Consider the following 13,434-nt stretch of genomic DNA (forward strand, 5'->3'; position numbering starts at 1 on the left):
CTGTGTGGATTAAATGAGATATTAAATATAAAGGCCAGGTGCGGTGGCTCACGCCTGTAATCCCAGCACTTTGGAAGGCTGAGGCGGGTGGATCACAAGGTCAGGAGATCAAGACCATCCTGGCTAACACAGTGAAACCTTGTCTCTACTAAAAATACAAACAATTAGCCGGGCGTGGTGGCAGGCACCTGTAGTCCCAGCTATTCGGGAGGCTGAGGCAGGAGAATGGCGTGAACCCAGGAGGTGGAGCTTGTAGTGAGCCGAGATAGCACCACTGCACTCCAGCCTGGGCGACAGTGCGAGACTCCGTCTCAAAAAAAAAAAAAAAAAAATTAAATATAAAGTGCCTAGCATATAATATGAGCCCAGTGAATGTGGATACTATCATTATCATCATCATCATCGTTATTGCATGTAACCCAGATCTCTGAGCCTTCATATGAGTTTTATGGCATTGCCTCAACCTCTCATTTCTGTTCTGAAGATTTCGGCAAATTAGAGGATCTTAGGCTTCCAGGCTCTGCTTCCTCTGCCTGCCCCCACATCATCCCCAGCACAAAACTCTGCCCCTTTTCAGTTGCCACATCAATAAAACCACTCACAAAGCATCTTGGAAGTTAACAGAGGTAGTTAAGATCTCTAGAGCCAAACTGCCTGGGTGTGAAGCCCAGCTCTAACATTCACTAGCTGTGTGACTTTGGGTAGGAATTTGCTTAACTGCTCTGTACCTCAGTCTCCCATCTATAAAATGAGGATAATAGCATTCACTTCACTGGGCTGAAATGATGATTACATGAGTAAATACATGAGAAGTGCTTCGAATAGAGCCTGGCATGCAGTAAGTCTACCTAAGTGTTCCCTGTTAAATTATGACTGAATATTTCTTTTTTTTTTTTTTTTGAGACAGAGTCTCACTCTGTCGCCCAGGCTGGAGTGCTGTGGCGTGATCTCGGCTCACTGCAAGCTCCACCTCCCATGTTCACGCCATTCTCCTGCTTCAGCCTCCCGAGTAGCTGGGACTACAGGCACCTGCCACCACGCCCGGCTAATTTTTTTGTATTTTTAGTAGAGACGGGGTTTCACTGTGTTAGCCAGGATGGTCTCAATATCCTGACCTCATGATCCGCCCACCTCAGCCTCCTAAAGTGCTGGGATTACAGGCGTGAGCCACCGCGCCCGGCCATGACTGAATATTTCAGTGTTGCATGCCTGATTCTGGAGACCTCTCTCATTTTTGTAGATCGTCCCTGTCCCTCATTTTCTCCTTTACTCTCATCTTTCTTACTCTTAAGAGCAAGACAAATACCTTTCACCATTTCATGCTGAGCACTAAAGATCATGTTGGCTTTATTAAATATTTCTTCCAAACCTAGACAGGGCTCTTAAGAGATTTCTGGGTGCTGAGTGTGGTGGCTCATGCCTGTAGTCTCAGCTCTTTGGGAGGCCAAGGTGAGAGAGGATCACTTGAGGTTAGTAGTTCAAGACCAGCCTGGACAACATAGCAAGACCCCATCTCTAAAAAAAAAATTTAGGAAAAAAAGTAAAAAGAGAATTCTGGAGGACAGCATTTTCTTTACCTCCACAAGTGAGGCTCTACCTTGCTGCCTGGTTGAGTTCTCATTAGAAAGTGTGTCCCACTGACTGCATGTTTCTGAGGAAGTGGTGTGAGGAACAGGAAGGAAAGAGTTTCGTAGACTTCCCAGTTAGCAGCTACCCTGGAATGGAGGTGCCCACATGGGAAATGCTGAAGTTAGCAGCATGTAAAGACAGAACCTAGGCTGTGCCACATGGCTCAGGTCCAAGGCTCCCCACGTACAGGTCAGGCTGGACACCCTGGTGATTCCAACACCCAGCAGCAGCTGCCAGTGCAGATGTCCCTGCCACCCTTTCCCTGGCTTTTCTGACTCCACAGCAGCCCCATTCTTCCCTGATGAAAAGAATCAGGAGAGATCCCTGGAAAGACCCTGGGAAAAGGCTGGGCTTCTCAGCACCAGTCCCGAGAAGAAGGGGCTTTGTGGACTCTGTGATGACAACAAATCATAGGCTTCAAGGGAAGGTGCAAGCACCTACAGTAATGGCAGGTTGATATGAGATATTCCTGATGCTGATTATTCTTCTTCTAATATCTGTGTGAGACACAAATGACCTGCAGTACTATAGGTCCCTGTGAGAGGGCAGGGAGGGTGGGTGTTACTAGAGGGTTGGAACCTAGACATCCTGGATGGATGGATGGATGGATGGACGGACGGACGGACGGACGGACGGATGGACAAGTGCATGGGGGTGTGGGTGGATGGGTGGTTGGGTGGACAGGTGGATGGACAGAAAAATGAGTGGATGGATGGACAGGAGGAAGGATGGATGGATGGATGGACAGACAGATGGAGATGTGTGGATGGGCAGATGGGTGGGCGGACAAATGGGTGGACACACAGATGGATGGGTGGGTGATTGGGTGGGCAACTGATGGGTCGATCAGTGGGTGGATGAATGGATGGACAGATGGGTAGACAGACAGGTGGATGGATGGATGAGTGGATGGGTGGATGATGGATGGATGGATGGATAGGTGGATAGAAGGATGGATAGGTAGACGGATGGATAGATGAATGGTGGGAAGGTATGAGAGAAGGAGGAGGGTAAAAAATGAATACCCTATAATTTATGATTTAGTAAAGAGTTTTATTGCATGTATCTTACGATAACAGTTTTCAAAAAATGGGGTTGTGTTTGGATTTTTTTTTAAGAAAATAAGCTATAGAAATCACTTTATCAAAATTCTGCTGGAAAGATTACCAAGTAAATTTTTCTTTTCTTTTTTTTTTTTTTTTTTTTTTTTTTTGAGATGGAGTCTCACTCTGTCACCCAGGCTGGAGTGCAGGGGCGTGATCTCAGCTCACTGCAAGCCCTACCTCCTGGGTTCACACCATTCTCCTGCCTCAGCCTCCTGTGTAGCTGGGACTACAGGCACCTGCCACCACACCCAGCTAATTTTGTGTATTTTTAGTAGAGACAGGATTTCACCATGTTAGCCAGTATGGTCTCGATCTCCTGACCTCGTGATCCACCTGCGTTGGCCTCCCAAAGTGCTGGGATTACAGGCATGAGCCACCACGCCTGGCCAATTTTCCATCTTAATATCATCCAAATACACTATGCTTTTACATGTGTTTAATATAGTTAACCTTGAGGGAAAGTTAGTAAGCTTATAGGAAAGCTTTTATAACTAGCACACTTTTATCACCTCATCCATTATCACTCTAAAGATCATTTGTTTATTTTACAAATACATGTTGAGCGCTTGTTCTGTACTAAAACCTGTGCTAGGTGCCTATGGAATGATCAGAAAAATGTTTCAAAGGTTATTTTCAATAACTAAAATACAGAGTCTCAAAAGCTCATTACAGAAAAGTAAAGTATCAAATTTACAAGCACATAAAAAGTATCTTTTTTAAAAGGAATATCCCACTAAATAGCATCTGCTCTATGAGAAAATATTCATTTTGAAATAATTGTTTCGATCATGCTGACACGTGTCTAGTGTACTAGAAATCAGTCTCCATCCTCAGAGAGGAAGCTCGAGTTTCTGGCCTTACTCTTCCCTGAGTTTAAGAGAATATACACATTTCTCCTGGATGATTCCATTTTAGTCCCTATCCTGCTGGGATGACATGCCGTCTCCTGCCTCCCTGATCCAGCCAAGACCCCACACCTGTGGAAGGAAGAAACTGTGAACATTTTATCTCCGTAAGAGTTGACATTAGCCGGGTACGGTGGCTCACGCCTGTAACCCCAACACTTTGGGAGGCCAACGTGGGCGAATCACTTGAGGTCAGGAGTTCGAGACCATCCTGGCCAAAATGGTGAAACCCCATCTCTACTAAAAAAAAAAATACAAAAATTAGCCAGGTGTGGCGGTGCGTGCCTGGTCCCAGCTACTCCGGAGGCTGAGGCAGAAGAATTGCTTGAACCCGGGAGGTGGAGGCTGCAGTGAGCCGAGATCATGTCACTGCACTCCAGCCTGGGAAACAAACCGAGACTCCGTCTCAAAAAAAAAAAAAATGAAAAAGAGTTGACATAAATTTCAAAATTTCCACCTTGATACCATCACCCCCAGAAGAGGCCTTTCAGTCATTTGATAATTGCCTGTTCTTTGCCTGGCCTCCTAACTTGACGCCGAGGCCAAGCGTTGTCACAGGTTTGGCCCTGGGCTCAGGCCATGCTGCCCTCACCTGCCACCCACCCTAACCAACCAGTAGAGGGCAAGCAGGGGGTTCAGAGTGAAGAATCACTTGAAATTTTGCATCCCAACTCCACCATTTAATAGCTGTGTGGCTTTGGGCATTGTGCTCACCCTCTCTGATGCTCAGGTCCCTCATCCTAAAATGGAGCAGGGGTGGGGAGAGGGGGGATAATTCATACCAGAAAAGATGGTGGTGGGACTTAAATGAGAACAGTTTTCACACATGGCCCTGTTGTTACTGTTATCTTGGAAAAGGTTTGGGGAACTGAACCCACCACAAGCCTTCAGCAGCCACCAACGTCATCCACCCCCGCCCCAGAGACTGTTGTCCCCACGACACAAGCTTCAGCCTAGACCCAGTGCCTAACTCACTACTGCTCTCCCTTTTCCAGAGTCTCTCAGACAGGAGCTGTCGGAGCAGCAAGCTGCCTGTTCTGGGCACCAGAAGGACCTGGAGGCACTGCAGGCCGAGCTGAGGGCTCTGGGCAGACAGCAAGCCAGCAGCCAGTGTCCAGGAGACAGCAAGGATCACATAATTGCCACAGAGGTCAGCGCCCCTGCCCTTGCACCAGCTATACCCCTCCCAGAGCAGCATCAGGGCCGCAGTAAGAAGCCCCATAAAGGATGGGCTCTGAGGCTGAGTGCAGTGGCTCACACTTGGAATCTAGCACTTTGGGAGGCCAAAGCCAGAGGACCACTTGAGGCCAGGATTTCAAGACCAGTCAGGGCAACAAAGCAAGACTATATCTCTATAAAAAAAATTGAAAATTACCTGGGCATGATGGCATATGCCTGTAATCCTGGCTCAGGAGTCTGAGGCAGGAGGATCACTTGAGCCCAGGAGTTCCAGGCTGTAGTGAGCTATGACTGTGCCACCATACTCCAGCCTGGGCAACATAGCAAGACCCTGTATCAAAAAAAAAAAAAAAAAAAAGGATGGGCTCTGGGTACTTGGTCATTCCCCTGCCCCCTGCCCGAAGTGGGGAAGACCCTTCTCCACAGGCCTGTGGGATACTTGGTGGGCTTGCAGGGTCTTGTCTTTGAAAAGAGAAAAAAAAAGGTTTTAAGTGCGGCATGTTATTTATAATTCAGACGCAATGGTATCTCAGGGTGTTGGTGCTAGATAGGCCCTCGATGCAGCTGGTCTGGGCTACTCCTCTGGATCTGCAGGGGAATTTCTCAGAACATTTTACCAGATAGGCTCCATCTAGACCTTGCTGTTCCCCTACATGGAGCAGCTTTGTTGTCACCCAGGCTCAGTGCTGACTCTCTTTCCTCTTCCTGCTCAGACTTTGCCCATCGGCCCCTTCCCTGCACATCCATTATTCCTGGTATAGCTGGGTGGCACAGTCACCTCCTAACAGCCCAGCCCTCTCTCCCTCCAGTCCATAATGTACAGCTTCAGGTATTCCCCCAAAGCCCAGCATCGTTTCTTTTCTTTTTTTTTCTTTTTTTTATTATTATATTTTAAGTTTTAGGGTACATGTGCACAACGTGCAGGTTTGTTACATATGTGTACATGTGCCATGTTGGTGTGCTGCACCCATTAACTCATCATTTACATTAGGTATATCTTCTAATGCTATCCCTCCCCCCTACCCCCACCCCACAACAGGCCCTGGTGTGTGATGTCCCGCTTCCTGTGTCCAAGTGTTCTCATTGTTCAATTCCCACCTATGAGTGAGAACATGCAGTGTTTGGTTTTTTGTCCTTGAGATATTTTGCTGAGAATGATGGTTTCCAGTTTCATCCACGTCCCTACAAAGGACATGAACTCATCTTTTTTTTTTTTTTTTTTTTTTTTTTGAGATGGAGTCTCGCTCTGTCACCCAGGCTGGAGTGCAGTGGCACAATCTCGGCTCACTGCAAGCTCCGCCTCCCGGGTTCATGCCATTCTCCTGCCTTAGCCTCTCCGAGTAGCTGGGACTACAGGCACCTGCCACCACGCCCGGCTAATTTTTTGCATTTTTTCAGTAGAGACGGGGTTTCACCGTGGTCTCGATCTCCTGACCTCGTGATCCGCCTGCCTCGGCCTCCCAAAGTGCTGGGATTACAAGCATGAGCCACCGCGCCCGGCCGAACTCATCATTTTTTATGGCTGCATAGTATTCCATGGTGTATATGTGCCACATTTTCTTAATCCAGTCTATTATTGTTGGACATTTGGATTGGTTCCAGGTCTTTGCTATTGTGAATAGTGTTGGAGTAAACATACATGTGCATGTGTCTTTATAGCAGCATGATTTATAATCCTTTGGGTATATACCCAGTAATGGGATGGCTGGGTCAAATTGTATTTCTAGTTCTAGATCCTTGAGGAATCACCACACTGTCTTCCACATTGGTTGAACCAGTTTACAGTCCCACCAACAGTGTAAAAGTGTTCCTATTTCTCCACATCCTCTCCAGCACCTGTTGTTTATTGACTTTTTAATGATAGCCATTCTAACTGGTATGAGATGGTATCTCATTGTGGTTTTGATTTGCATTTCTCTGATGGCCAGTGATGATGAGCATTTTTTCATGTGTCTGTTGGCTGCATAAATGTCTTCTTTTGAGAAGTGTCTGTTCATATCCTTCACCACTTGTTGATGGGGTTGTTTTTTTCTTGTAAATTTGTTTGAGTTCTTTGTAGATTCTGGATATTAGCCCTTTGTCAGATGAGTAGGTTGCAAAAATTTTCTCCCATTCTGTAGGTTGCCTATTCACTCTGATGGTAGTTTCTTTTGCTGTGCAGAAGCTCTTTAGTTTAATTAGATCCCACTTGTCAATTGTGGCTTTTGTTGTTGTTGCCATTGCTTTTGGTGTTTTAGACATGAAGTCCTTGCCCATGCCTACGTCCTGAATGGTATTGCCTAGGTTTTCTTCTAGGGTTTTATGGTTTTAGGTCTAACATTTAAGTCTTTAATCCATCTTGAATTAATTTTTGTATAAGGTGTTAAGGAAGGGATCCAGTTTCATCTTTCTACATATGGCTAGCCAGTTTTCCCAGCACCATTTGTTAAATAGGGAATCCTTTCCCCATTTCTTTTTTTTGTCAGGTTTGTCAAAGATCAGATAGTTGTAGATGTGTGGTATTATTTCTGAGGGCTCTGTTCTGTTCCATTGGTCTATATCTCTGTTTTGGTAGCAGTACCATGCTGTTTTGGTTACTGTGGCCTTGTAGTATAGTTTGAAGTCAGGTAGTGTGATGCCTCCAGCTTTGTTCTTTTGGCTTAGGATTGACTTGGCGATGTGGGCTCTTTTTTGGTTCCATATGAACTTTAAAGTAGTTTTTTCCAATTCTGTGAAGAAAGTCATTGGTAGCTTGATGGGGATGGCATTGAATCTATAAATTACCTTGGGCAGGCTGGGCGCGGTGGCTCACGCTTGTAATCCCAGCACTTTGGGAGGCCGAGGTGGGCGGATCACGAGGTCAGGAGATCGAGACCATGGTGAAACCCCGTCTCTACTAAAAATACAAAAAAAAAAATTAGTCGGGCGTGGTGGCAGGCGCCTGTAGTCCCGGCTACTCAGAGAGGCTGAGGCAGGAGAATGGCGTGAACCCGGGAGGCGGAGCTTGCAGTGAGCCGAGATTGTGCACTGCACTCCAGCCTGGGCGACAGAGCGAGACTGTCTCAAAAAAAAAAAAAAAAATTACCTTGGGCAGTATAGCCATTTTCATGATATTGATTCTTCCTATCCATGAGCATGGAATATTCTTCCATTTGTTTGTATCCTCTTTTATTTCATTGAGCAGTGGTTTGTAGTTCTCCTTGAAGAGGTCCTACACATCCCTTGTAAGTTGGATTCCTAGGTATTTTATTCTCTTTGAAGCAATTGTGAATGGGAGTTCACTCATGATTTGGCTGTCTGTTATTGGTGTATAAGAATGCTTGTGATTTTTGTACATTGATTTTGTATCCTGAGACTTTGCTGAAGTTGCTTATCAGCTTAAGGAGATTTTGGGCTGAGACAGTGGGGTTTTCTAGATATACAATCATGACACCTGCAAACAGGGACAATTTGACTTCCTCTTTTCCTAATTGAATACCCTTTATTTCTTTCTCCTGCCTGATTGCCCTGGCCAGAACTTCCAACCCTATGTTGAATAGGAGTGGTGAGAGAGGGCATCCCTGTCTTGTGCCAGTTTTCAAAGGGAATGCTTCCAGTTTTTGCCCATTCAGTATGATATTGGCTGTGGGTTTGTCATGAATAGCTCTTATTATTTTGAGATACGTCCCATCAATACTTAATTTATTGAGAGTTTTTATTTATTTTTTTTGAATGCCAATTATTTTACATATTTATTTAGGTTATTTAGCAAATACAGTTAGTTGCTATAGCACATAAAGAAAAATAAAATTCCACTGGTTTACATTATAATTTTTAGTATTTCTCTCAATAGTACTCAGTGTCAAAGGTCAAGAACAGGAGGAAAGGAAATGTTGCCCATAAACTTTCTTTTTTATTATTATTATTATACTTTAGGTTTTAGGGTACATGTGCACAATGTGCAGGTTTGTTACATATGTATCCATGTGCCATGTTGGTGTGCTGCACCCATTAACTCATCATTTACATTAGGTATGTCTCCTAATGCTATCCCTCCCCCCTCTCCCCACCCCACAACAGGCTCCGGTGGTGATGTTCCCCTTCCTGTGTCCATGTGTTCTCATTGTTCAATTCCCACCTATTAGTGAGAACACGCGGTGTTTGGTTTTTTGTCCTTGAGATAGTTTACTGAGAATGATGGTTTCCAGTTTCATCCATGTCCCTACAAAGGACATGAACTCATCATTTTTTATGGCTGCATAGTATTCCATGCTGCATATGTGCCACATTTTCTTAATCCAGTCTATTGTTGTTGGACATTTGGGTTGGTTCCAACTCTTTGCTATTGTGAATAGTGCCCCAATAAACACAGGTGTGCATGTGTCTTTATAGCAGCATGATTCATAGTCCTTTGGGTATATACCCAGTAATGGGATGGCTGGGTCAAATGGTATTTCTAGTTCTAGATCCTTCAGGAATCACCACACTGACTGCCTCAATGGTTAAACTAGTTTACAGTCCCACCAACAGTGTAAAAGTGTTCCTATTTCTCCACATCCTCTCCAGCACCTGTTGTTTCCTGACTTTTTAATGATGGCCATTCTAACTGGTGTGAGATGGTATCTCATTGTGGTTTTGATTTGCATTTCTCTGATGGCCAGTGATGATGAGCATTTTTTTCATGTGTTTTTTGGCTGCATAAATGTCTTCTTTTGAGAAGTGTCTGTTCATATCCTTTGCCCACTTTTTGATGGGGTTGTTTGTATTTTTCTTGTAAATTTGTTTGAGTTCTTTGTAGATTCTGGATATTAGCCCTTTGTCAGATGAGTAGGTTGCAAAAATTTTCTCCCATTCTGTAGATTGCCTGTTCACACTGATGGTAGTTTCTTTTGCTGTGCAGAAGCTCTTTAGTTTAATTAGATTCCATTTGTCAATTTTGGCTTTGTTGCCATTGCTTTTGGTGCTTTAGACATGAAGTCCTTGCCCATGCCTATGTCCTGAATGGTATTGCCTAGGTTTTCTTCTAGGGTTTTTATGGTTTTAGGTCTAACATGTAAGTCTTTAATCCATCTTGAATTAATTTTTGTATAAGGTGTAAGGAAGGGATCCAGTTTCAGCTTTCTACATATGGCTAGCCAGTTTTCCCAGCACCATTTATTAAATGGGGAATCCTTATCCCATTGCTTGTTTTTGTCAGGTTTGTCAAAGATCAGATAGTTGTAGATACACGGCATTAATTCTGAGGGCTCTGTTCTGTTCCATTGATCTATGTCTCTGTTTTGGTACCAGTACCATGCTGTTTTGGTTACTGTAGCCTTGTAGTATAGTTTGAAGTCAGGTAGCATGATGCCTCCAGCTTTGTTCTTTTGGCTTAGGATTGACTTGGCAATGTAGGCTCTTTTTTGGTTCCATATGAACTTTAAAGTAGTTTTTTCCAATTCTGTGAAGAAAGTCATTGGTAGCTTGATAGGGATGGCATTGAATCTATAAATTACCTTGGGCAGTGTGGCCATTTTCAAGATATTGATTCTTCCAACCCATGAGCATGGAATGTTCTTCCATTTGTTTGTATCCTCTTTTATTTCATTGAGCAGTGGTTTGTAGTTCTCCTTGAAGAGGTCCTTCATGTCCCTTGTAAGTTGGATTCCTAGGTATTTTATTCTCTTTGAAGCAATTGTGAATGGGAGTTCACTCATGATTTGGCTCTCTGTCTGTGATTGGTGTATAAGAATGCTTGTGATTTTTGTACATTGATTTTGTATCCTGAGACTTTGCTGAAGTTGCTTATCAGCTTAAGGAGATTTTGGGCTGAGACAATGGGGTTTTCTAGATATATAATCATGTCATCTGCAAACAGGGACAATTTGACTTCCTCTTTTCCTAATTGAATACCCTTTATTTCCTTCTCCTGCCTGATTGCCCTGGCCAGAACTTCCAACACTATGTTGAATAGGAGTGGTGAGAGAGGGCATCCCTGTCTTGTGCCAGTTTTCAAAGGGAATGCTTCCAGTTTTTGCCCATTCAGTATGATATTGGCTGTGGGTTTGTCATAGATAGCTCTTATTATTTTGAGATATGTCCCATCAATACCTAATTTATTGAGAGTTTTTAGCATGAAGGGTTGTTGAATTTTGTCAAAGGCCTTTTCTGCATCTATTGAGATAATCATGTGGTTTTTGTCTTTGGTTCTTTTTATATGCTGGATTACATTTATTGATTTGCATATGTTGAACCAGTCTTGCATCCCAGGGATGAAGCCCACTTGATCATGGTGGATAAGCTTTTTGATGTGCTGCTGGATTTGGTTTGCCAGTAGTTTATTGAGGATTTTTGCATCAATGTTCATCAAGGATATTGGTCTGAAATTCTCTTTTTTGGTTATGTCTCTGCCAGGCTTTGGTATCAGGATGATGCTGGCCTCATAAAATGTGTTAGGGAGGAATTCCCTTTTTTTCTATTGATTGCAATAGTTTCAGAAGGAATGGTACCAGTTCCTCCTTGCACCTCTGATAGAATTCAGCTGTGAATCCATCAGGTCCTGGACTCTTTTTGGTTGGTGAGCTATTGATTATTGCCACAATTTCAGAGCCTGTTATTGGTCTATTCAGAGATTCAACTTCTTCCTGGTTTAGTCTTGGGAGGGTGTATTTATCGAGAAATTTATCCATTTCTTCTAGATTGTCTAGTATATTTGCATAGAGGTGTTTGTAGTATTCTCTGATGGTAGATTGTATTTCTGTGGGATCGGTGGTGATATCCCCTTTATCATTTTTTATTGCATCTATTTGATTCTTCTCTCTTTTCTTCTTTATTAGTCTTGCTAGCGGTCTATCAGTTTTGTTGATCTTTTCAAAAACCCAGCTCCTGGATTCATTAATTTTTTGAAGGGTTTTTTGTGTCTCTATTTCCTTCAGTTCTGCTCTGATTTTAGTTATTTCTTGCCTTCTGCTAGCTTTTGAATGTGTTTGCTCTTGCTTTTCTAGTTCTTTTAATTGTGATGTTAGGGAGTCAATTTTGGATCTTTCCTGCTTTCTCTTGTGGGTATTTAGTGCTATAAATTTCCCTCTACACACTGCTTTGAATGTGTCCCAGAGATTCTGGTATGTTGTGTCTTTGTTCTCATTGGTTTCAAAGAACATCTTTATTTCTGCCTTCATTTCGTTATGTACCCAGTAGTCATTCAGGAGCAGGTTGTTCAGTTTCCATGTAGTTGAGTGGTTTTGAGTGAGTTTCTTAATCCTGAGTTCTAGTTTGATTGCACTGTGGTCTGAGAGACAGTTTGTTACAATTTCTGTTCTTTTACATTTGCTGAGGAGAACTTTACTTCCAACTATGGTCAATTTTGGAATAGGTGTGGTGTGGTGCTGAAAAAAATGTATATTCTGTTGATTTGGTGTGGAGAGTTCTGTAGATGCCTATTAGGTCTGCTTGGTGCACAGCTGAGTTCAATTCCTGGGTATCCTTGTTAACTTTCTGTCTAGTTGATCTGTCTAATGTTGACAGTGGGGTTGTGAAAATCTCCCATTATTATTGTGTGGGAGTCTAAGTCTCTTTGTAGGTCACTCAGGACTTGATTTATGAATCTGGGTGCTCCTGTATTGGGTGCATATATATTTAGGATAGTTAGCTCTTCTTGTTGAATTGATCCCTTTACCATTATGTAATGGCCTTCTTTGTCTCTTTTGATCTTTGTTGGTTTAAAGTCTATTTTATCAGAGACTAGGATTGCAACCCCTGCCGTTTTTTGTTTTCCATTTGCTTGGTAGATCTTCCTCCATCCCCTTATTTTGAGTCTGTGTGTGGCTCTGCACGTGAGATGGGTTTCCTGAACACAGCACACTGATGGGTCTAGACTCCTTATCCAATTTGCCAGTCTGTGTCTTTTAATTGGAGCATTTAGCCCGTTTACATTTAACGTTAATATTGTTATGTGTGAATTTGATCCTGTCATTATGATGTTAGCTGGTTATTTTGCTCATTAGTTGATGCAGTTTCTTCCTAGCCTTGATGGTCTTTACAATTTGGCATGTTTTTGCAGTGGCTGGTACTGGTTGTTCCTTTCCATGTTTAGTGCTTCCTTCAGGAGCTCTTTTAGGGCAGGCCTGGTGGTGACAAAATCTCTCAGCATTTGCTTGTCTGTAAAGTATTTTATTTCTCCTTCACTTATGAAGCTTAGTTTGGCTGGATATGAAATTCTGGGTTAAAAATTCTTTTCTTTAATAATGTTGAATATTGGCCCCCACTCTCTTCTGGCTTGTATAGTTTCTGCCAAGAGATCAGCTGTTAGTCTGATGGGCATCCCTTTGTGGGTAACCTGACCTTTCTCTCTGACTGCCCTTAACATTTTTTCCTTCATTTCAACTTTGGTGAATCTGACAATTATGTGTCTTGGGGTTGCTCTTCTCGAGGAGTATCTTTGTGGCGTTCTCTGTATTTCCTGAATCTGAATGTTGGCCTGCCTTGCTAGATTGAGGAAGTTCTCCTGGATAATATCTTGCAGAGTGTTTTCCAACTTGGTTCCATTCTCCCTGTCACTTTCAGGTATACCAATCAGACATATGTTTGGTCTTTTCACATAGTCCCATATTTCTTGAAGGCTTTGTTCATTGCTTTTTATTCTTTTTTCTCTAGACTTTCCTTCTCACTTCATTTCATTC

General features: G+C 43.1%; 1 protein-coding gene across 1 annotated transcript in view; it reads left to right on the forward strand.

Annotated features, from left to right (window-relative positions):
- The window catches only part of FAM184B (family with sequence similarity 184 member B), a 147,555-nt gene that overhangs the window by 119,980 nt on the left and 14,141 nt on the right, over positions 1-13,434 (forward strand). Inside the window, exon 12 of the mRNA XM_030801156.1 lies at positions 4,636-4,790. Within this exon, the coding sequence (XP_030657016.1) occupies positions 4,636-4,790 (155 nt within the window). The remainder of the gene's footprint in view (positions 1-4,635; positions 4,791-13,434) is intronic.

Source organism: Nomascus leucogenys, chromosome 20, assembly GCF_006542625.1.
Source record: "Nomascus leucogenys isolate Asia chromosome 20, Asia_NLE_v1, whole genome shotgun sequence".
Lineage (NCBI taxonomy): Eukaryota > Metazoa > Chordata > Mammalia > Primates > Hylobatidae > Nomascus > Nomascus leucogenys.